Raw genomic sequence first — 25,433 nt, 5'->3', positions numbered from 1 at the left:
CTTAGGTCCACATCTCGTGTCTTAGCACTAGGCAGACAGAACACTCTTCTGTTCTCTGGATCAGCTCTGGTTACAGATTCTCTGGTCTATCCCCTGTTCCCTCTGGCTGCAAGTCCTCTCGATTCCTATTCACCCTTGCAATCCTCTGCAACCCATCCTGTATCCTCCTGGGGCTCAGGTTTGGTGTCATCTCCATTGACTCGTCCCCTCTCCTTATACAGCTAGCTGCTCTTCTCTTCTTCCTTGCCCTCTCACCTTCAGCAACCACCTGCTTGCCCCTTCTTCATTTTCCAACTCTGCAGACCTGTTCCTGAACTCTATTACTCCTTCACTAGCCCGTCTTTTCCTCCGCCTGGTTCGCTTAGTCACATGCTTCCACTGTTCACTTTCCTCACCCAGCAATCTCCTCTCAGAGTTCTTTGGTCCTGCTTCCATCTGCAAGTCTGAGCTTTTCCCTTCAGCCTCATCATGTCTTTGCTCCATTATCTGCTCGAACCCCCTTCTAAACTTGACCAGAGTTTCCACCTGCATCTCCAATCCTCAGATCTTTTCTTCCATCAGCTCTATCAGGTGGCACTTCATGAAGACAAAACTCTTTTCAGGTACCCCCTCCAGGATCATGTACATGCTGCAGCTTCCACATCCAGTCATCTTCATTGTGTTTTCCACTGCATGAGTCACTACAACTGCTGCCTCTGTATCTGTCATAGGCTTCCCACCTAAATCCTGTAAATCTGGGAAACACAAACCAACCCAAAACACCACCACCCACAGCAAAACAAACCTCCAACAAGCACCAAGACACTGCTAGAACACTGCTCACTCCCTTCAGTAGCCTGTGTGTTCCTCTGCCTGCCTCTCTTAGTCTTCCCCCAAACTCCCCCTGTCAACTCCCACTCAAACTCTCCTGTTTACAGCTCTGTTTGCTGGCTGCTGTGCCGCGGCAGCTGTCTATGTCGCTGCCTGACTGGCTGGCTACCTTTATAGGACCCCTAGTCAGAGAAGCCCCGCCCCCTAATCAGGGCTCAGCTTCTCTCCCAGCACACTGCCCCTACCAGCCTCCACACATACAAATACAACTACAAATACAAATAGCTACAAATACCTTCTCCTCCAACAGAAGTCCTGACCTCAGAGGGGGATTCTCGGCATTATTGTAATACAAATTAGGAACAATAACAACAACATTTTTGAAATGTAGCCCTAAGTGATAAATATTTGAGATAAGAACATAAGAACACAAGAACAGCCATACTGGATCAGACCAAAGGTCCATCTAGCCCAGTATCCTGTCTTCCAACAGTGGCCAATGCCAGGTGCCCCAGAGGAAATGAACAGAGCAGGTAATCATCAAATGATCCACCCCCTGTCACCCATTCTCAGCTTCTGGCAAAAAGAGGCTAGGGACACCATTCCTGATTTTGTGCATCAGATACATATCTAAAAACTATGGAATAAATGTGCCAGTCAAATGTGTTTTTTTAGTGGACAAAGGGTGTATTAATCTCTCAGTATACTTCTCCATTTACAATTTTTTAGTGAAAACATGTTGGCTGTTTTTATTATGGCTATGTAAATGTATATGAAACAAAAAGGTCAGGTAACTACTTATTAGTAATATACGTATATATAAATTGAGGCAGGAGAGTGAAAGTTAATTATTTTATACCTGCTAACATCAGTCTATGTATTTGGATTAGAAGCAGGAAGACCCTATCAAGGATCAGATGGTCATCTCCTACGAGGACACATTATAGGACAATTAAGTCTAATTTAGATCTTACAAAGAGCAAGCTTGTGAAAGAGATTTGGATAAAGTAGATTTCTGGGAATTGGGAAAGTCAAAAACACTGGAGTCTTATTTCAACAACAGTATACATGCTTATTTTAAACTGGAGCTGGACTTAGCATTTTGGAGTGTAAGTATGAAGCAACTTCCTCCTTGTCCATTTGTATCCTATACCTGTCCACCAAGATCATAAAGAGCTGGCATCACTTTTCTATCTTGGTTTTTATACCATGCCATCAGCATAAGGATTTTGAGGAAGATGATTCACTGGAGATATCCTCAAAACTTAACTAATACATTAAACATCCATAAAAGAGTGGGAATTTTTATGTTCCCTATCCTCCAAATGCAGTAGCAGAATCCTCATGCTTGTCCTTTTCAACCTTAGCAATCATTGTACGAAGCGACAAAGAGTCCTGTGGCACCTTATAGACTAACAGAAGTATTAGAGCATAAGCTTTTGTGGGTGAATAGCCACTTCATCAGACACAAACGTCTGATGAAGCAGGTATTCACCCATGACAGCTTATGCTCCAATACTTCTTTTAGTCTATAAGGTGCCACAGGACTCTTTGTCGCTTTTTACAGATCCAGACTAACATGGCTACCCCTCTAATCATTGTGCGGGTTTTCAGAGCTATCTTCCCAAGGAACAGGTTCTTTCTTTCTTTCTTTCTTTCTTTCTTTCTTTCTTTCTTTCTTATCATCTATCTATCTATCTATCTATCTATCTATCTATCTATCTATCTATCCAATTAACTTCTCTTTACATTTACTTTTGTCTTCACATAGCTAATGAACTCATCATAAACCAGAATCTCAGCTATCTCAGGGTAGGACACACAGTATATTATACATCCCCTTCTAAGAAGAAGTGTTCAGAACCTAGCCTACACTTCTTTAATACACATTAATTTACGCTCACACACATAAGTCAGTTTCTCACTCAGCAAAAATTGAAGAGCAGAGCACTTTGCACTGAAGTCTCATTTTACTAAGACTTACTTCTGCTAATATACACTACAGAACATTGACTTGTAGATCACACAACTTAATTTCATTTCTCAAAAAGTGTGGGGGGAAAAGGCCTATTGAATCAATTAGGCAGCTTGAGACTCAGTCAATTCCTCTTCTGTGAAGTCACCACATCTATCATCTACAGGCTACCGGAATCCTCATGCAAAATGAAAGAAGTCAGGGCCTGATATTTTAAAATGCCACCACTTTGTGTTAGCTACCATACAACATAAGCAAAGGGCTGATCCTAGTCTTATTAAAGTAAATGGCAAAACTTCCACTGATTTTGGTAGTGCAGAATCAGGCCTAAGCCTATCCAAACAAAGAGTGCAAACTATTCCAAAAAGGAATTGTCCATGCAGAATGTAGAGCTGATTCCAATCTCGGTTGCTGACATGAGAATCAAGAGTGGCTCCTAGAAGTCAATGGAGTCACACCAGTGTAAAACCAGTATCAGTGAGATCAGAATCAAAATGATAGCATGCTCTAAAATATGTATTTCCTTGCCATTAAAGCAATAGATGATAAATAGATCCATGAGTTTATGCAGAAATATGCATTCAAATATATACGGACATATACCACTCTCTATAGAAGCTCCCCCCCCCCAAATACTCAGGGGAAAAAAATTGCTTCCCTACACACTTTAAAATCAGTCCTAAAAACCAATGCTCTTTTGTTTTATTACAAAAGAGATTGGATAGGAGAAGGATTTGATTATAAGCTACAATAAGTATGCATTAAAACACAATGACACAGTAGCAAAAGATTTGGCCAAATTAATATGTATGGCATCACCTATTTGAAATAATCCTTGTTAAATTTAGAAGTGCCATATCCTTAATTCTTAGTTTCTTTCTCCCATGTTTCTGCCGTTAAAATAATTAATCTGTAATGGTTTTCAGAAAAAAAAAACTACTTTGCACATTTCTGAATCACAAATGGCATTTTATATTTTGCTGCCCATACTAGCATCTGCATCACTAAAGTTTTATGCAATAAAAACTTTATAAACCTCTAATATATCTTTTGCAAAATAAAAAAATAAGGAAATAAAATAAAGCAAGTAGCACAATAAAACAGAATTTAGCACCACTAGATGGCATTCATTCACTGTAGTATTCACACAGTGGCAATAGATACTGAAAAGTGAATGTTCAGAGCATCAGCATAATATGTGAGATTACGTGAGACACAAAAAGAATATACTTCCTCAAGTTATTTTCCTATCACTTAGCAAAATGCTCTTTTCTAACTATTATTTTTTCCCGTCATTTAAGAAATAGCTCAGAGAGAGACAGTTATATGTCCAGGTTCTCCAGATGAGAATGGTAACATTTTAAGCCCACTTGGCACAGGTATAAATGGCTATAGACGTACAAGGCAGTGGATAATCAAGCCCATAGTCTTTCCTTTACATAACTGCTGCCTTCGTTAACTAAGGAAGAACATGCCCTCCATCCCTTCTCCAAAAGATCACTTATTTCACTCTTTTCCATTTTCACAAATACTTTGCTATGGATAATAACACTCCCCCTTTAAACGTGTGTAATAATGATTCCAAGACCTTGTACAGCTGGAAATATGTTGTCTATGATGTTTGGAGAACAGTAAATAACCCTGGATAAACATAAACAATTTCTTCAAATAAAATTGGCATTTAAAATATATATTTTTGAAAACAGATGCATAGATTCTAACGTCAGAAGGAACCCTTGTGATCATCTAGCCTGCCCTCCTGTGTAGCACAGGCCATAGAACTTCCCCAAAATAATTCCCTGAGCAGAGCTTTCAGAAAAACATTCAATCTAGATTTAAAAAAATCCAGTCTAAAACTTGGGGGACTCTTCTTAATCAACTTGGGAGCAGGGTGTTGTTCTGCCAGCCAAGAGACTTTGGTTCAAGACTCCCCAAGCACTGATATGTTAAAGCTCCAGGCTGATGTTTGAGCAGCACGAGCATTGCCTGCTGTCTCAGAAGTGGCTATGACCTGCCAGCTGCTGTGATGGAAGCTTAATATCAAAATGAAGATGGGGAGAAAGTGGAGATAAAATATTGGCCCTTGAATAAACCTTGGTGAAACCTTGTCTTGACTGGCAAAAATAAATGAAGGGTAAAGCTTAGAGGCTACTTTTGTGGAACTATAGTAATGGGTTTACAGTGACATTAAAAGTTGTATTACCTGTTCTAAAAGATTCTGAAGCCTCTCTATTTCACAGTCTATTACAAATTTCTTTTCTTGTCTTCGATCCAGGTCTTCTAAAAGCCTCCTGTAGCTGGCATCATTAAAATTCTCCACACATATGGCACTGACTTGCCAGCTATTTTGTCCCGCTTTTTCCATAATAGCTTGAAGTATTGAGTAACCTAAAAGAAAAGGATACAATACACTAACAACACAATCTTTGCATTTTATGAATCATAACTGTTATTAATCAATATCAAATCCCTTAATGTATGGTCTAATAGAGAGGGGATTGGGAGGAGTCATAGCTCCTAGGTCCAACTCTGCTACTGGCTACCTATGACTTTGGGCACAGCACTTAAACTACCTATAAGCTTAATAATTATTATTACAAGCATTTATATGGCCATCACTGTGAGAAATAAATTGATAAATGGAGATGACACCGATCTAGCTCACAGGGAGATTGTAAAGCTTAATCAGAGAATGTTTGTGAAGCGCTCTGAGGCCACTGAATGAAAAGCACAAACCCCACATGGAAGAGCAAGGGGTAGAGACCAGCTCAGGGCCCAGGCAGCTGCACACAGACACACCTGCAAAGCCTGCACAGGCTGGAGGCAGGGCTTTGAAAAGGGAAGCAGAGCAGTTCAGAGGCAGGAAGGGAGCAGATGGCTTCTCTGAGGGGGAAGTACTGCCCAGGATTCATTGCCCAGGACCTGAGAACACAGACCTGTGAAAACCCACAAAGGAGAGGCAGGTGACGGAGTGTGCAGGTCAGGGAACTGACTGAAGTAATCTACTCTGGGAAGCCGAAGGAAACTGGGGTAGGATGTGGTCTGGGAGAGGCAGTGGCTTAGAACCCCAAGGTGTTGGGTGTAGCTGCCCTGGATCGGCGCCAGTGGAGAGGGCAGGCCCGGGTTCTCTTACCCACTCCAAAAGGTCAATACTAGAGCAAGAGCCTTTCCCTAGTGTGAAGGGCCAGCTGGAAAAGACTGTAACTGTTCAAGGGCCCTGCCCCAAAACCCTTCTGCTAAAGGGGAGGACTAGAAACCCTTGGGGTGGGGGCACTGGAGGAGAGGACTGTGCATCAACAGCAGACAGCCTGCCAACCCCGACCTGATCCCTAAGCAGCACTGTTGGTCATGCACCTTCTACAGCAGTATACAGGGCTGCCCAGAGGATTCAAGGAGCCTGGGGTCTTCGGCGGCGGGGGGCCCCTGCTTCGGCAGTAATTCAGCGGCAGGGGGTCCTTCCGCTCCGGGACCCACCGCCAAAATGCCCCGAAGACCCGTGGCGGGGACCCCAGCTACCGAATTACCGCTGAAGTGGGACCTGCCACTGAAGAGCTGGGTCTTCAGCGGTAATTTGACGGCAGGGTTCCTTCCGCCCCGGAGCGGAAGGACCCCCCTCACCAAATTGCCAATGACGACTCGGAGAAAAAGAAGCTCCGGCGGCCCGGGCCACATGAGAGTTTTCCGGGGCCCCTGGAGTGAGTGAAGGACCCTGCTCCAGGGGCCCCAAAAAACTCTCGTGGGAGCCCCTGCAGGGCCTGGGGCCTGGGGCAAATTGCCCCACTTGCCCCCGCCTCCTCTGGGCGGCCCTGGCCATGTAGAAGTATTATAATTATAATATCTCATATGCAAAGCCCATTAGCAGATGGGGAAATCCAGTATCTTTTTTTAGAACCATTTGCTTTTCCTTCATTCACCCAGGGCAACTGAAGATTCTTGAAACACTGGGAGATTCCATCTAAAAGAGCAGAGATCCAACAACCCAAATCCAGAGTGAGTATTAAATGCACATGGGGCTGCTAGTTGACATTGTGCTGCTGGAGATGCCATCAGTCAGACCAAATATCCTGCCCAGAACCATGGCTATGTTCTGACTTGGGTGGCTATATGTTACCTACCTGAAATCCGCACTCTAGTTTCAGTTGGAAAAAGGATTCATTTCGCGTCCTGAAAGCTAGTATGTAATGCTACTGATGCAGAATGGATCCCTGTTCTATGAAGAGATGGCTGCATTCCATTGGTATGCAACTGATCCCTATAAATACTGTAGTTTACAATATATTTTGAGATCCTTTTACAGGAAAGATACTATATAAAGGCACTGATAGGTCTACCCATCCAAAGAACGGGAATATTCAAAAATTAAATTTTAGAAATGAACGAGTTTATGAATTGTCTATCATTATAAATCTATGAAATATTAGCAGACCCACAAATATACTATACACTTGTTTGCCTCTACATTACCTATAAGAACATCATTAATTCCTCACGTTGTGGATGTCACAGGTCAAATTAGAGAGCTACTGTAAATCTAGGAGAAAATTGTCTTTGGCATGACACGCACTATTACCTCTTGCACTCAACTCCTAACAGTCTAGGTGAATTCATATCAGATTGTTCCTATTCCAATGAAATCAAGCACTCATACTCAAAAATACACAGATTATATAGTATCATTTATAATTATTAGGTATTTCCCCCTCAAATACAGATGACATAATTGAGATTAAAGTACATAGCTTTATGATGATGGAGATTACCTTAGTACACTTTATCACTGAGAACAAAACATTTATTTCCAAAAGATAAATGAAGTCCGGGTTGATAATAATACAAGTAAAATATATTTGCATTCTGCACGAAGGATTAAAGAATAATTTTCATTCCACAGGACCATTTCTAAAGAAATAGGTACACTAAGAAATATGTATTAATTAGACTACGTGTCTGTATTAGAGATAATTTGCTAAAGTAAATTACTTGATAGAACCACTAGTAAAACATTTCTGTAGCCAGGGTTCATTTTTAACCTGAAATCAGCTATTTTTCCACCAAAGAAGAATGCTTGTTAATTACTTCACAATTATTCTGCTCTTTCCGTTGCTACATTTACTCTTGCTTTTTTTGCCTGTAATTATCTTTTCAAATTATGCCTAGATTCTTTCCTAACCATTGTATTTTTTGCCTCATTTTCTATACATTTCCATATATAGCTTTTTATTTAGAGCTGCATCATGATGTTCCTACCTCATTTATGGTGTAACTTTGACTTTATCTTTGCTATCAACACAGTCAACATTTATTTCATTCAGTTTCTCGACACAGACTAACATTTGCTTTGATTCCAAATGAATGCTGTTTGAAATGGCAATTGATAGCCTCTCACTCTTTTCTTATTAAGTTTGGACAACTTTATGAAGATGTGCTTTGATCAAGACAGGAAATTCTCCCAGCACAGCGAATGACAACTACTAGCCAAACACTCAAGTTTTAATTCTACTGTGGATCAAGGTTTAGCTTGCCATGTTTCATTAGCAACTGCCTTCATTTAGGCATTTCAGAGTTGTATAGTTTCTTGTCACTAGTTGGCAACCATGCTGTATTTTCATGCCAATATGCCTTTCACATATAACACAACAAAGCTGAGCTGCTATCAGCTGGATGGAATACAAGTTCTCCATCTCAGAGAAACTACTATTATATATTCAGGTCAAAATCCTTTTGCATGGTATCCATGACATATCTGTGTATTTTATGTGTAGGAGAAAATAATATAATTTTGCAGGCTGACAAGTTTGGAGTTTAAATGGGACAAACTGCAGGCATTTGCAGCCTCAGCTGGCATCAAACTTGGACATATTGAAGAGTATGCCTATTTGTCCAAAAAATAATTGGATGTACTGTTCAGAAAAAATGAACTCTATCCAGAGCTGCATACATTCCAAATGATTAAAATGACCATAGGGCAAACTCTACAAATTTAGGACTTGAACCTGGCATCTTTATTCAGGCAAAAATCACAAACTTCAGTGGATGTTTTGCCTGAATAAGGACAGCTGGGTTGGATCTTATAGCTCTATGCTAAAAGGCATCTCTTTTCTGCTTCTCTATTTTTAGCTGTAACTTCTTTGTTTGTCTTAAATTATGCTACATAAATGTACAGTTCATTTTGTTGAGATATTATGATATGGATACAGTCGATTCTACGTATTGTAGAATATTTGTTACACAAAACAAAGACTTGGTTTTTTTAAACATAACAATTAAGGATGTTAAGTGACAATTTTAGCTACCCAATCCATGTGCTTCTAGGAGATGTTTCATTTTACAAAATGCTTATGAAAGAAGCAAATAAAGAAATGCAGGGGAACTTTCCCAGAACAGTACATACTAAGTACCAGCTAACATACTATCAGTCTAACTGCAGAATGATGCCTTTCTGGAAGATCTACTTTAGTCAAACTGAAATTATTGGGGTCAATGCAGGGGTAACTGGGTTGATCATCTAATTGTCCCTTCTGGCTTTAAAAATCAATGAATCTATAAATAGTAAATAGTAAATTTAATTGCAATAATATTGACTAAAACCACTATTTTGGCCTTCCTAAATGCAAAGAAAGCTTCCTTTCCCTTCTTCCATGAGCTCATTCGGCTTTGAGAATGCTTCCTAAAAAGTCTGCCAGCTGCTTTTTATAGGTCATTCCTGACATGTAGATACAATTCACAATTGTTCAATGAATAGTAAAAGCACTGCTACTTTGAGGTTTTGAAACAAAAATGTAGGCAAGGAATGGTTACAAAAAGAACACTAACATTTCAACACAACCTTACTTTTTTCATTTTACAGATAGGTGAAACTGTGGTATTTTAACAAACTAATGTTGCTTTTCAAAAAGATATCCTACTCACCAATGTTATCTGAAATAATTATGAAAACAGAGAGTCACTATATTATACTCTATTCCACCAGAAAATTAAAGCTGAACATGCATATCGTTATAATGTTCACAGATGTATCTGACCATTGTTAATGAGACTCCAGCGAGGCACCTTGAAAATAAAAGAGTATTTTTAATTGGGTTCTCCCCCTCCCATCCCTCTGGATTACATGGGGGGGGGGGGCTTAATTGCAAATAATCCTCTGCAGCAGCAACAAGTAAAAATATTTGCTACGTGCCAAGTCTTGAAGGTTTTTTACAGAGAAAACAATATAATTTTCCTTAACAGAACATTTTGATCTAGAAGAATTGTATGGAAATGTTGCAGAAGGAGAAGATTATTATTATTTTAATTTTTAAGGCTGTGGTGCAGTCAGAGTAGTTCAAGTAACTCATGGCCGCATAGCCAACCCCAACTCTTCATAAATTATGAGACTTTTAAAAATAACTGTCAGGCTCTTTTTTTTTGTCTTCTGTTGCTCTCTTCAGGCTTCACATTTTCAAAATGTTCTTACCAACAGTGAAGGCTAGAAACTTCCTTTGTTTTTGTCAGATGAAAGCTGAGAGTCTCACAAAGTCACATGAATCCGGGAGATGGGGCTTTAAAGTAAGGCACTAAATATTGTGAGAGCTAGCAACACTGCCTCTGTCTTTAACTCTACTCTTCTCTCCCCTCAGGAAAAGGAGTGTGAAACAGGTATGTTAGTACAACAATCCTGCCACAAGATTCACCTGTGGACCCTGTGTAACAGCAATAAAAGTAACCATGGATGGAAGGGGATACACCTTCTTCACTCTTGGGAGGGATAGATTATTTTCCCTTTTCCCCACCAATTGGGAGAGGATATTGTATGCTTCTACTCTTCCCCAAGTTACTGCACAATGGTGTCCAGGATGGATATTCCATGAGCCTTTTTGGCCCTGCCTCACCTAGTTGGGCAAAGGGGTCTCTGAAATACTGGTCTAACAAAGAAGGATAGGGCTGATGGCTCTAAAGCCCCATGTGTTTGGGCTGAACAAAGCAGCCCTGGAATCTCCAGACAGTAGCCCATTGTATCAAGAGCCTATCAGGGTGTTATAATAATGTTTTGTTCTTAACCATCCATACAGTAGCTCCTAAATATTCTCTCTCACTATTTATTAACTCAGGCATCTAAAATATTCCTAGGTGCCCAACCCATAAACTAAAATATGCATATAAATGACTGCTAATCCCACCCTGGCATATAAATATCCAGCAGCATAGAAGAATAAAATAAAATAAACACAAAAATCCCTGCAAGTCTCAGCCCGCCCCTCCTCAAAACCTGGGAGGAAAAGATTCTGTCCTCATAAGTCACCATAATACACAGATCACTTGCAACACATGCAATATATAGGAAGCAGATTGAAGCCCTCTTCAGGGAACATCATGTTCAGTCTGATCAATGGCAATACACAGAGTTTTGGGATACTTTGACATGGCTACAATACAAGTGAAAAGAGCTCCCTTCACTGTAGTTTACAACCAGAAATTTTTTTTCAGGTAGACACTTTGGTAAGGGACACTACTAATCCTGGCGCTATTCCAGAAATCACTTAGATATGGTACATCAGGAATAGAGCTGAATGAAAATTTTCAAGTTTCAAATACTTTTTCTATAAAAAATTTCAATTTTTGACCAGAAAAGAGGTGTGTGTGAGTGCACGTGTGCGTGTGTGTGTGTGTGTGTGAGAAAGAGAGAAATTTGGCAAAATTTGTGATTTTGTTATGCAGTTCTACCCAGGAGTGACTATAAGTGAAGGTTGCACTCAGTATATGCATCAGTGATACAGAGTTGGGTGTGACACAGAATGCTGTGGTCTGTGCAAAGAACTGGGAACTTCTGTGTACTAATAGTGGCTCTGACTTGCTGTGTGGCCTCACAACCCCAAAATTTCAAAAAATGACTACTGACTGTGGGTGCCTTCATTTTTGGATGGCCAGCCTGAGACACCTACCTATCTTCAGTTGGGCACTGAAGAAAATGGAGACACTCAAAGTTTGTGGACATTTAAGCAGGGTCTGAATGAGTTCTCATCTGACATCTAGTGATCCATTGGGGGGAAAGATTTCAGGAGAAGACTGTATTTGCATATGCACCCCTATCCTGCCTAGGTGTTCAGCAGACAGAGCTGCTTTGCCAACAGGATCAATTTTGGCTAGTTTTGGGTTACAATTCACATTTGTATTGAATGCAGGAGTAATGAAATGTTGTTACCGTTATTGTGTGAGTAAAGGGCAGCAGAACTGTGCTTAGCCTGTCCTGATTGAGTGGGTCACCCTAAGCTGAACCTCACTTGCCAAGCATGGAGTAGGGATGCCATATCCCCCTGAACTGGAGAGTGTGTGGGGATTGGTGCTCCTACTTGATGATGTGGGTGTTGCCTAAAGAGTCTTAGATACTATTTGACCCGACCCGACTTGACCTTGACCCTCCCCTCTCTAGTGTTTAAAGACAAAGCTGATTGGACTCAATTGAGAGACCTTGTTCAAGTACAGTGTTACTAGAACTAAAATCACTGATGAGCAGAGCTAGTAGCTAAACTTTAGACCTAGTATAGGGAGAGAGTTGCAGGGAAAGGCTATGAAGAGGCAGTAGCACAGAGGTTTCCTGCTATTCAGTAAAATCACTAAGAGCTGGGCTAAGTGTGGAAACTTGAAAATGTGGCATAGCAGAAGTAGCAGCTTCAGAGATAACAGTGGCAGATGTGGCCAGCAGCAGCAGAGGTAACAGTGGCAGAAATAACAGCAGCATTGAGTCAGCTGCAGAGGTGGTGGCTGCAGTGGAGGCATTGCTTGATATGCACACATCCCCTTTTTTGGAAGGGGGAGAACCAGTGTGAATGCATCTCTGAACTCTAGGTCTTTGCTGACTAAGGACAACCTCCTGTGAGTGGGGTACAGCAGAGTGACAGGGGAGTGGCACGTTAAAGGCACATTTGGTTGAACTTTCACACCACAAGATGGGTAATGAAAGCAAAGAACACTGCCCAGCATACTATGGGGTGGGTGTTTGCTTATGGTCACATGCTTTTGCATGAGGTTGTGGTGTTTTCCCAGATTAATGCTGGGCTCCTTTTCTCTTTTTAATACAAGTTTTTATTATACACAGACTTAATGCTTGTGAGTGGGGAAGTGTTGCCTCTTAAAGACGCCCAGGGGTGGTGTTTAGTTTTCCCAGGCTACTGGGTGGGGGCTTGAGCTGGTTCTGTTTTGTATTGTTAAGAGGAACCCCTAGATATTGAACCTGACCCTGATTGCTCCTGACTCCACCTGCCAGAAGGATTACAGGCATTTTTTAAATTATTGGTCATAACCTCTCTGCTCACTTCAGCAGCAACCCATGTCTCATGCTCTCCCCTCTCCTATGCTCCCATCTCATCCCCGATTACCTACGTTCACACATTCAGGAATACAAAACAAAAAGTTAAAGGCATTCACAACAAACATATTACTGAAAAAAGGCAGCAAAGCTATCAGCATTCAAATATAACAAATGGATGCACTCACTTAAATGTCTTGGTTTTGTCACACTTGTCCGTCCTTCTCTCACTCCCTCCATTTCCTAAACACAGTGACTGCTGTGAAGTGACTCGGTGCCCTGAGCAGCCACAATGAAGAATCGAAGCAGAAAAACTGACATGAGGTTTGTTGTTGACACAAAAAGCAGCCAGAGGAAGCTATTTGCAGTGTCCAACAAGTTTTATCGGTCCTACTAAACCCAGGAACTATGCTACCTATTCTTGGGCACCATCTACTGGTATACTATCTATAACTAACCCGTTCCATATATACCAACACAACACATTCCTATAAGGTCTCGCATCATGTTTAATTTAAATGTAGGCTTCTGTGCTGCACCTAGATCCATGTTGGTGAACCTGTGCATCCACCTGAAACCACACTGAGCAATGTAGGATCTGTGTGGGCCTGAATGCCCATCTGCACAGATCTAACTGCAGGGGGTTGATTCCAGAGATTTGTAAGCTTTCCCAAGCAGGTCCCAAGTCTCATTTGTCATTTAAAATGCCATGCACATTTATGGCACCATATGAAGAACAGAACAATGATTAATGCTTGTTTCTTATAGGAATATATTTATTTCTATAAAAATAAATGTGTCTCAGCCATGACTTCCCTAATGTTATTTATTAAAATTTAAACATAAAATAAAATCTAATGTCTAACTCTGCTAGATTATGTCAGAATAAATCAAAGAGATCACTAAGATATTTGCCTTGCCTATCATTCTATTGGACTGCACATTGTTGGAGAGTGATTTAAAAAAAAAAATGTTCCAGTAATCAATTACCTATGTTATAATTAGAATTCCAATAACTCAGCTCATGGGAACTTTTTATTCTGTTAGGGTTTTTTTCCCTTTACTCATGCAGTTCATTCAGAATGGTTTTCCCATGACACAATCATTGAAGTGGCCACACATTTCAAATAGAAATTATTACAACATAATTATTAATTATATAAATTACAGCATTATTTCCAACTTTGGAGCTGCCGCGCAGGAAATAACCTATTAATAAAACCATGCAGCATACAGAGTGCAATTTATGCATATTAACACCATATATTATTCCAACTAGTAGGCTCATTGCACTGTCTGGTGCACGAAAACTCGGTTAATACACTTGGAATCAGATCACAGTCTGTATCTATCCGTGGTATTAATGTGGCCCCCATCACCTTAGTGTCTGAGTGCTGTAGCCACATAACACACCTCTGAGGTAGGGAAGTGCTATTATCTTCATTTTACAGATGGCAAACTGAGAGGCTAAGTGACTAGTCCAGGAGCATACAGGATGCTGCGGCAGAGCAAGAAATGAACTCAGGTCTCCCCCAGCCCAGACTAGTATCCTGACCATTGAACCATCTCTCCTCACTTCTTCTACCCTGTCTGCCAGAAGCCAGAGATATTCTGGTCTGGCTCACCTGTGGCTTGCCTTTTCTGACTCCCCTGCTGTCACAGGGCCCTCCACAGAACAGGATTTTTCCTTTAAAAGCAAATTTATTATTGGTCAAGTAATTCTTAGGAAATAACTTTGGGGTGTGCAATAAACAGTTAAATCACATGGAATGGAGGACTAAGCAAAACTGAGTAACTATGGTGACGACTGCCATATAATGAATATGTAGTCAGATGGATCGACACATGGCTCCATGTTGTCCCACCATTTATACACGTTGCACAAAATGTATCAATTTAATCTCCTAAGAGTTACAGCTCCCTTTCCAGTGGTTTCAGTTCACACAGGTTTATGGTTTTGCTTTGAATTTCTGTACATACAATCCCAAAACTTCAGGCAAAGCCAGTGAGATTTGTAAGATCTATCACAAAACCTGGATTTTTTTGGTGGTTTCAGCAGCAATTGCACTGCTATGTTTTCATTGTTTGGGTGGAACATTTTGCCAAATCCCCTATTTTTGCTGTTTCTGGAACCCAAAAGCAAAAGATTCAATGAAATATTCAAACAAACTTTGACCAGTTTGCCTGGTAGGCACAAAAATCTAAAACCAGTTTTGCTATTCAAGTTATGTACAGATCTACTTGTGAGCTAAGTCATTCCTTCTCTAAATCATGAACATAGTTTTACACACCCTTCTAAGATAGGTCTGAACCAAAATCAAGGAACTAATCATCTTGATCCAGTACGTCATGTGAACTTTGTGTATCACTCTTCGCTCTATAATAATAAATATTAAATACTAATACCCAGCTCTTATATAGCACTTTTCATCAGTAGATCTCAAAATGCTTTACAAAGGAGGTAAGTATCATAATGGCCTGACCAAACACTTCCAAATTTGCAAGAAATTTGGCTTCAGTTCCAAACTTCATGTCTCAGGCCCACCGCTAATTCCTTCCTTTCTCTGTTTGCAGTCTCTCTGTATGATGGAGCAACACTTGTCAGTGTTCCATTACATATGCAAAATGAGCTTCACCAGTAGTCCAGAGCTTTTTTCCTAGTTTCATAGGATTCCTGTACTCACAGTTTCATGTACAGTAGGTGGACCTGCTTTTCCTGGGGGAGAACTTACAGCAACAAGAAAATGCTATCCATATAGAGCAGCCACAATTAAAAAAAAAAAAAGGTTTCAATGAAACTACAGAACATAGTAGGATATTCCCTTACAAGCCCTTCAGTGAGTTCATTCAAACCATGGCTTGGGCTACTCTGCAGCTAGAATTCATGATCAAAGATTCAGACAATGTCAGTTCCTGTTTGCACTGCAGCTGCTCTGCAGCAAGCTCTTCTCTCTCTTTTTTTACATTTGGCTGCTAACATTCATGGGAAATGTACTGTGAAGGTGAGTGATCAATCTACCAAGTGATAAAGGTTAGGGAAAACTTGAGAGGATCCAGTCAAGAGACCTTGTGTTGAAGGCACTCTAATTGTTTTCCATATGCTCTTTATTTTCACCTCTCCAATGTCATTATCTTTTCCCACTTCAGTAAGTTTTGCCTTCTAACTAAAGCTATAAGATCAAAGTACCTTACCTTCTTCTACAGTTAGCAGACATGATGCATAAATCGCCAGACTATACTTTTAGATAAATGAGAAGAACACGCAATCTATGTACTTAGTGTTGCAATTGGTTTTGCCAGAGAGTCCTACTGCCCCAATATGTTACACCTATGGCTGTGTCTTAATTTTGTGGAATTTTTGCATTAATTTCTGGGACAATTTCTTTATTTCTCTTATAACAGCTACAATAGGGTAATAATTGCAATTATTACTTCATATAAATAACATCCCAAAAGACTGTATTACAGAATGTTAAGGTTGCAAAGTCAAACACTCAAAAGTTGACATTCTAGAATTAGGGTTGTCTGTACAGCCATAATTCAGCCCCCTTGTGTGTGTGTACATTATGATACAGTCTTTAATTACATGATCACATATATTTTCACACAGGACACTTGCCTCATTCAGTGCACAGGCAGGACTGTGCTCTGGAATGAATCAACACTGTGTACTGGATAAAGCTGTTGACTGTAGGGCCCTTGCCTCATTCATTGCAGAAAGTTATAAGAAAATAGGGTCTTAAAACAGAAAGTGTCAGGCAAGCTTAAATATGGACATCATTCTCTGTGCCCATAGTTACATACATACATAATTTCTAGTATATGCAAAAAATTAAAATACAAGAACAATCTTAAGGTTGTAAAGTCAGGCACTCAAGTTAACAAAATATGAATTTAAGGCTGCCCCCAAAACTTTAATTCCATGTGCTTGTGAGTATACATTATGAGACAGTATGTAATTATATTGCCAAATACAATTTTTTCAACAGAATTCTATTCCTTCCCAGTAATATATATTCCTATATCCCATTTAACCATTTTGTTGAACTTTAAATTTTTGGTTACAATCCAGATCTCTCAGAGTTGCCTACACTCAATATTTAATTTAAAAGAAACCCACATGACATATCCTTGAAAGAGACACTAAGAAGAATTGGACACTATAGTCACAATATGGTCACCTCTTGATTAAAATACTATCAAACATGGTAAAGCCTGTAAACTGCCAAATGAGGGCATGCTAAAGATAAAGAAAATGATATATAGGCTACAGCTTTATTAAGACATAGTCTGATTAAATATGAGTATGAATGAGCAGTCCCCCACAGCAAGGGAAAGCACACAAATTACATACAAATTTGTAACAAGCTTGGTGATGCTAAGGTTTTCTGCATGTTCCTAAGACTACATTAGCCTCTTGCTTTCTGAGTTTTGGCCATCTGACTCAGACCAGGATTAAGAAATGGCTACGCCAACCTACAGGAGTGAAGCATCAGACCAGTCTTCAAAGGTATCTGACTGTGGTTTACACTCAAGCCCTGTGACACAGCATAATCCCAGATCTCTCAGGCCACAAGGCTGGGAGGTAGCACTAAGCCCCTCAGTGGAATCCTCTCTTAGAATTTGAGCCTCATGCAAACACTAAAACACTCCACTGTTTTAGACTGTTACAGGGGAAAAAGGAGTCGGTGACAAGCCATTTGAACAGTACCTGCAAAAGTTCAAAGATTTCACTACGCTTCATAGTAAAACGAACAATGAGGCCAGTTAGAGCAAAGAGAAAGGAATGTAGCTTACAAACAAGCAACAAGAACAGGTGGAGAACAATCATGTCTCACTAAACACCACTCCAGTGAATGGGTTGACGGGGCAAGAGGCCCAGACTAGTCCAGATTTATTGAGTGTTTTCAGCAGATTTTGCCACCTCACTATTCATCTCCCATTCATAGACAGCTAAGTGAAAAGACGGTTACTCACCGTAGTAACTGTTGTTCTTCGAGATGTGTTGCTCCTATCCATTCCAGTTAGGTGTGCGCACCGCGCGTGCACGGCTCTTCGGAAGATTTTTACCCTAGCAACTCCGGTGGGCCGGCTGGGCGCCCCCTGGAGTGGTGCCACTATAGCGCAGGATATATACCCCAGCTGGCCCGTCCGCTCCTCAGTTCCTTCTTGCCGGCTACTCCGACAGTGGGGAAGGAGGGCGGGTCTGGAATGGATAGGAGCAACACATCTCGAAGAACAACAGTTACTACGGTGAGTAACCGTCTTTTCTTCTTTGAGTGATTGCTCCTATGCATTCCAGTTAGGTGATTCCCAAGCCTTACATAGGCGGTGGGGTCGGAGTTAGATGTTGCAGAACGCAACCGCTAAGCCAGAGCCTGCAACAGCTCTGGACTCTGGGACCAATGAGGCAAAGGTGTGGACCGAGGACCAGATAGGTGTTCAACACATCCCCCGAAAGGGAATGCGAGCCAGGAAGGCAGCTGAGAAGCGTGAGCCCTGGCGGAATGTGCAGCAATGTGGCTCTATGGAACATGGGCCAAAACAGAAGAGGTGCAGATGCACAACGTCATTGAAGATGAAATCCTCTAGGAGGAGACAGGTATGCCCTACGTCTGGTATGCCGGTACGATGAAGGTTTTGGGGGCGTTACGAGAGGGCTCTGTCCGCTAGATATAGATTGCGGACGCCCTACAGATGTCGAAGGAGGGCAACCGTTGCTCTCCTTGCAAAGAGAGTGGCTTCGGAAAGAAGATCGGAAGGAAGATATCCTGGTAGATATAAAAGCCCGACACCTCCTTAGGGAGGCAGGTCGGACGTGGTAATAACTGCCCTTGTCCCTGAGGAATACAGTATACCTTGGGCCTATTGAGAGAGTCTGAAGCTCGGAGACTCGTCTGGCTGCAGGAAAGGCTACAGGAAAACTGTCTTGCAGGACAGGTATACCAATGAGCATGTTGACATTGGCTCGAATAGGGCAGTCAGAAAGCTGGTTAGAACCAGATTGAAGAGCCAGGTTTATGGCGGGGCCCCACTGGGGGGGGGGCATAAACGCTCCAAGCCCTGAGGAACCAGATGGAATGGAGCGGGATCTCAGCGGGAGAAACCTTGCGCGTTTCGGAGCAGCATGAGAAACGCTTCCACTCAGCCAGATACTTCAACCGAATGGATGATTTTATACCAACCCGGAGAATCCCGTAGAACCGAGGTCGAACAACGTAGCTCGGATCGGTTTAGCCATGCAGGAGTCCTGCTGTGAGGTGCAGGGATTACAAGAGCGGGTGGTAAAGGTTGCCATGATTCCATGTCATGGGGTCTGTGCCAAGAGGGTTGCTACCGACAGGTGTAGCAACATGGTGTGCCAGTGCTGCCCAGGTTACACTGGAGCGATCCCGATCAGGGGCGCTCTGTCCCTGCGGAGTTTGAGCAGGACCTTGTGAACCAGCGGGGACAGTGGAAAGCGTACGGTAGATGGCTGATCCACGGCCTCAGGAAAATCCTCCAAGACCGAGCCTGGGGAGAGGCCTTGGAACGAGGAGAATTTCTCTCTCTCTTTCCGTTCTCGCGAGAGCGAGGAGGGCTATGCGGGGAAAGACCCACTTCTGGAAAACGGAATAGATAAAGACGGGAGGAAACCACCACTTGTGAGACAGGAAGGATCTGCTGAAGCGATCCGCCCGCTGAATCGCCTGGTACACAAGGCAGACTGCTCTCAGCTCTCGGACATTAATGTGTAAGGCCAGCTCTTGCGCTGACCGAAGGCCGTGAGTGCGAAACTACGCCAGGTGCGCACCCAGCCGAGAGATGGGCTGTCTGTCATGAGGGACCCCGAGGGGTGAATGAAACAGCATCCCCGGATACACCGGGGAGGACGCCGACTCGGTGGAGGAGCCTAGGCTGCTCGGGGAAGCAGGCCGACCACGAGTATGGCATCTCTGTCTGGGTGGCACACCCAGGTGAGCCACGATTGAAGTGAACAGAGGCGAAGCCTGGCATGTTTGGTTGCAAACGTGTAGACAGCCACGTGACTCAGGAAACGTAGGCAAGTGCGAGTCCAAGTTGGCGGGAAGGTCCATAGACCTTATACAACTGTTACCCTCGCCTGAAACCAAGGCTGAGGTAAGCAGGCTCTGGCGAGGCTGGAGTCCAGGACGGCCCCAATGAATTCCCTTCCCTGAATGGGAATCAGTGTGGATTTTACTATTGATAATCAGGCCTAGACACAGGAATAGGTTCGTGTCGATGCCCACATGACTGGTACTTTGCACATCCCTGGGCTGTATAGAGGCCAACCGGGAGGGCCGCACACTGGGAATAACGATGGTAGGCCCCAAACCGAGGGTACCTTCTGTGTGGAAGAGAAATGGCGACGTGAAAACACGCGCCCTTCATATTGAGGGCGGCGTACCAGTCTCCGGGATCCCAGGATGGGATGACGGTCGCCCTGGGTACCATGCGGAGCTCTGCATCGTGACTTGTTGAGTTCCCGCAGGTCTAGGGCAGGTCTGAGACCTCCCTTCGCCTAGGGGATTAGGTTTCGCCCTTAGGTACCTCCTGTATAGCTCCGATGAAGAGGAGCGTCCGCACCTCTTGCCAGAGGAATCGCTTGTGAGAGGGGTCCCCAGGAGGGGCGAGGATGGGTAGACTTTTGCCCCATTGGTGGTTAGAAGGACCCTAATTCCGGCTCCTTTCGGGGTGCGGATTGATGGCCACGACCGTGGAAGCCATGCCCGCTGGCCAAGTCCTGACTTTGTCAAGGCGCAGGGAAAGAGCGGAGGTTGGGGACGGAAACGTCGGCGCTGAATCACCGGCGTGTGCATGCCGAGAGAGAGAGAGAGCAAAGTGACCCTGCTGCCCTTTAGGTTCTGCAGCCTAGGGCCCGTGTTTTCAGAGAACAGGCCTGTGCCATTGAAGGGCAAGTCCTGTATAGCGTGCCACAGCTGCGAGGGAAGGCTCGACAACTGGAGCCATGAAACGCGCCGCGTGGCAACACCCGAGGCCAGAGTCATGGCAGCGGAGTCAGCTGCATCCAACGAGGCCTGGAGGGAAGCTCTCCCCAGCTCCGTCCTTTGCTGCAGGAGGGCATCGAACTCTTGACGGGAGTTCCGAAGAACTGACTCTGTAAATATGCCCACTGCCACCCACAGTAGCGGATAAGCAAGGCTTGCTGGTTCGCTACACGAAGTTGCAGGGCCCCCTCCGGGTACATCTTACGGCCCAGTAAGACCACACACCCAGCCTCTTTGGATTTAGGGGCTGGTCGCATTTCGATTAGAGGAGGGCCGGAGGGGTATGTTCCTGCCCCCGCCTCATCTGGGGAGGAGGAATAAGAAAGGCCAGGGACAAGCGGGTCCTGTGTGGGCTCGAGCTCCTGGACGAACGCTGATCCGGTGGGATCTGGGAGCCCGGTGCCGAACCGGGGGTTGCTCTGCACCGGTCGGACGGGGACGACTAATTGTCACCTCTGGCACCCGGAGCTCCGAGGGAACGGAGCGAGATGGGGTCCCCGGTACGCCTCTGGCGTGGGAGTACACTCAAGGCGTCCAGAATGACCACTGATAGGTCTCCTGGAAGACTCTGGAGGGCACATCGGAAAACAGAGTGCTACGCATATGAAGTGTCCGCACGGGACGACACTGATGCGTGGCTGGATGGCCCTGAAGGAGCTGAAAAGCTCTTGGTAGAGTCTCCGTCTGTAACTGACGTCGCTCGATGCGGCACTGGGGATCGGTACCGGTAGACAGACCGGTACCAAGAACAGGACCTGCCACCGAAGCTGTGCCGGGCGGTCGACCGAGGGTGCAAGGCTCGATGATCAGGAGTGGCTACGAGCGTCCCGGTGCCTGGGGCTTGATCGGTACTGAGTGTCCCGGACCGGGGATCAGAATGCTGACCGGTGCCGCGAGCACTACTGGTACCAACATGGAGAACGGTGCCGAGACCTAGATCGGTGACGGGACCGAGAACATCTGCAGGACCGCGACCCTGAACGGTGCCGCTCTGCGGTGCCGAGGTAGGGTGGTTCGATCAAGGCAGGCATGCCCATCGACTATGTAACCCCCACCGGCGGTGCCGGGGGTTGAGGCAGCGTAGATGCTGTCGTTGCAATCAGCCCCCTCGCCGTGGACACTGTCTCCGGCGTGGAGGGAATAGTGAGCTCGACCCTAACTGGCACCACGGATGCAGCTTCATAGCGAGCTCGACCACGGCCCGTACCGGGGAGCGTTCCAGCACCGGACTCGACGGCTTTTGCCTGGCCAGAGTTAATGGTGCGGGCACTGTCGGTGCCGCGGTAGACATCGGTGCTGGGCGATCCGACGGAGCAGAGCGCTCGGCTGCGGAGCAGGCGGCTCGGACGCAGCTTTAGGGCGAGCCCGACCACGGTCCGTACCGGGGAGCTTTCCGGCACCGGACTCGGCGGCTCTTGCCTGGCCGGTGTTAACGGTGCGGACATTGACGGTGCCGCGGCAGACATCGGTGCCGGGCGGTCCCACTGAACATAGTGCTCGGCTGCGGAGCAGGCGGCTCGGACGCAGCATGCTAGCGAGCTCGACCACGGTCTGTACCGGGGAGCTTACCAGCACCGGACTCGACGGCTCTTGCCTGGCCGGAGCTAACGGTGTGGATACTGTCGGTGCTGCGGCAGACATCGGTGCCGGGCGATCCGACTGAGCATCGCGCTCGGCTGCGGAGCAGGCGGCTCGGACGCAGCTTCCGGGCGAGCTCGACCACGGTGCGTACCGGGGAGCTTTCTAGCACCTGACTCGACGGCTCTTGCCTGGCCGGAGTTAACGGTGCGGATATTGTCGGTGCCGCGACCGACATCGGTGCCGGGTGATCCGACGGAGCATAGCGCTCGGCTGCGGAGCAGGCGGCCCGGATGCAGCTTCAGAGCGAGCTCAACCACGGTCCGTACCGGGGAGCTTTCCAGCACCGGACTCGATGGCTCTTGCATGGCCGGAGTGAAAGGTGCAGATAGTGTTGGTGCCGCGGCAGACATCGGTGCCGGGCGATCCGCCGGAGCATAGCGCTCGGCTGCGGAGCAGGCGGCTCGGACGCAGCTGCAGAGCAAGCTCGACTACGGTCCGTACCGGGGAGCTTTCCAGCACCGGACTCGATGGCTCTTGCCTGGCCGGAGTGAAAGGTGCGGATATTGTCGGTGCCGCGGCAGACATCGGTGCCGGGTGATCCGACTGAGCATAGCGCTCAGCTGCGGAGCAGGCGGCTCGGATGCAGCTTCCAGGCGAGCTCAACCACGGTGCGAACCGGGGAGCTTTCCAGCACCAGACTCGACGGCTCTTGCCTGGCCGGAGTAACTCTTCATCCTCCAGGAGAGGGGTCCATGCCGAGGGTAGCGACGGTAGTGCCAGGAGGCCTTGGCGGTACCGGCGATCCGGTGCCGAGGGAGCGCGCCGTGAAAACTAACTAGCGCTCGGCGCCGAGAGCGGAGGAGCAAGAGCTGCCTCCCTCAGGAGCTGTTTAAAACGAAAGCCCCGCTCCCCCTTGTTCACTGATTAAGGGCCTCACAAATGCGGCACTTATCTGTGAGGTAAGATCCCTCGAGGCACTTAGGAGAAGATCCCTTATCGGCAGCGGCTTGTGGCCGGCCGAGCATTAGAAAACGCTGTGGACCGGGCATCGGACCCGGCACCGGGTGAGGGGAAGGGGATAAACCCCGACCCCTGCAAAATAAATACACTATACTATTCTACAAACAAACAGAGTTAACTACAACTATAAACAGAATGAGAGAAAACTACGAGTAGCTAGGGAAGTGGAGGTCAGCTAAGCTGTGCTCCACTGTTCCAACGGCCGTCACGGGCGGAAAGAAGGAACTGAGGAGCGGACGGGCCGGCTGGGGTATATATCCTACGCTATAGCGGCGCCACTCCAGGGGGCGCCCAGCCGGCCCACCGGAGTTGCTAGGGTAAAAATCTTCCGAAGAGCCGTGCACGCGCGGCGCGCACACCTAACTGGAATGCATAGGAACAATCACTCGAAGAAGAATGTGAGCTTCCAATGTAATGACATGACTTAGAGGGCTAATGTGATCCTTAACTACATAAACAGGAGATCGGAGAGCAGGAAATAGAGAGGCGATATTATCTCTATATGAGACATTGGTGAGACCATTTATTGGCAGCTGGGTCCACTTTTGGTGTCCACATTTTAAAAAGTAATGTTGAAAAATTCCAGAGTTCAGAGACGAGCCACACAAATGATTTGAGTCCTGTAAAACGTGCCTGACAATGAGAAATTAGAAGTGCTAACTCTATTTAACTTATTGAAGAGAAAATTAAGAAGCATGTTGGTGATACTCTATCGGTACCTACACAGGGAGAAGATATTTGATATTTCAGGCTCTTTAACATAGCAGACAAGGCCTTAACAAGATCCAATAGCTGGGTGTTAGAAGAATTCTAACTGGGAATAAGGTGCAAACTTTTAGCAGGGAAGGGAAAATTAATCATTGGCTATTTTACCAAAAATGTGGTAGATTGTCCATCACTTGAAATCTTGAAATTAAGATTGGATATATTTCTGAAAGCTATGCTTTAGCTCAAACACAAGTTGAGCTAAAGCATAGCTTTATCTTACTGGCAGAAGCGCTGGTAGCCTTTTTGGTGGAAGGTCCCGCCCCCAAAATGGCACCCCAGATGGAGGCGGCGGAAGGTCCTGCCCTTAAAATACTGCCGATGACCTCAGCGGCCGAACATCTGGCCGCTGCGGTCGCCGGCCCCAAATGTTAGCGCCCTAGGCGACTGCCTAGGTCACCTAATGGATTGTGCTGGCCCTGCTTACTGGGTGAAATTTTATGGCCTGTATTATACAGGTCAGATTAGATTATCATAATCGTCCCTTCTGGCCTTAAAATCGATGAATCTCATCTTTTGGATTATTAATATTTATATACTGGAAAACAACGACATTAGTTTTGATCTTTTTGAAAATCTAAATAAACCATGAGACAATAATGTGAAATAGTTTAACAATTAAGGAGGAGGGATAGCTCAGTGGTTTGAACATTGGCTTGCTAAACCCAGGGTTGCGAGTTCAATCTTTGAGGGGGCCACTTAGGGACCTGGGACAAAATCAATATTTGGCCCTGCTAGTGAAGGCAGGGGGCTGGACTCAATGACCTTTCACAGTCCCTTCCAGTTCTATGAGGTAGGTATACCTCCATATATTATATTATTATTTAATTTATTTAGATAGTTCTGAGGTTTTTTCTATCACAAAAAGATTACAGCATTATTTTGGTCTGTTTTATAACTATAGCCAGGTGAGTTATAGCTATGGTCTAATAGCAGCACAACACACCACTGCACAGGAAAATTAGGCCCTGACCCCACAAAAGACTTGCGC

General features: G+C 44.8%; 1 protein-coding gene across 7 annotated transcripts in view; it reads right to left on the bottom strand.

Annotated features, from left to right (window-relative positions):
• Window positions 1-25,433, bottom strand: part of GRIA4 (glutamate ionotropic receptor AMPA type subunit 4) — a 297,816-nt gene that overhangs the window by 106,934 nt on the left and 165,449 nt on the right. For all 7 annotated transcript variants that reach the window (XR_005584298.1, XR_005584303.1, XR_005584304.1 and 4 more), the window contains exon 4: window positions 4,989-5,173. Coding sequence is in view for 4 of the 7 variants with exons in the window: in XM_039486995.1 (XP_039342929.1) it covers window positions 4,989-5,173 (185 nt within the window). In the remaining 3 variants the exon portion in view is untranslated. The remainder of the gene's footprint in view (window positions 1-4,988; window positions 5,174-25,433) is intronic.

Source organism: Mauremys reevesii, linkage group 1 (assembly GCF_016161935.1).
Source record: "Mauremys reevesii isolate NIE-2019 linkage group 1, ASM1616193v1, whole genome shotgun sequence".
NCBI classification, from domain to species: Eukaryota; Metazoa; Chordata; order Testudines; family Geoemydidae; genus Mauremys; species Mauremys reevesii.
This window is presented reverse-complemented; position numbering and strand designations above follow the sequence as displayed.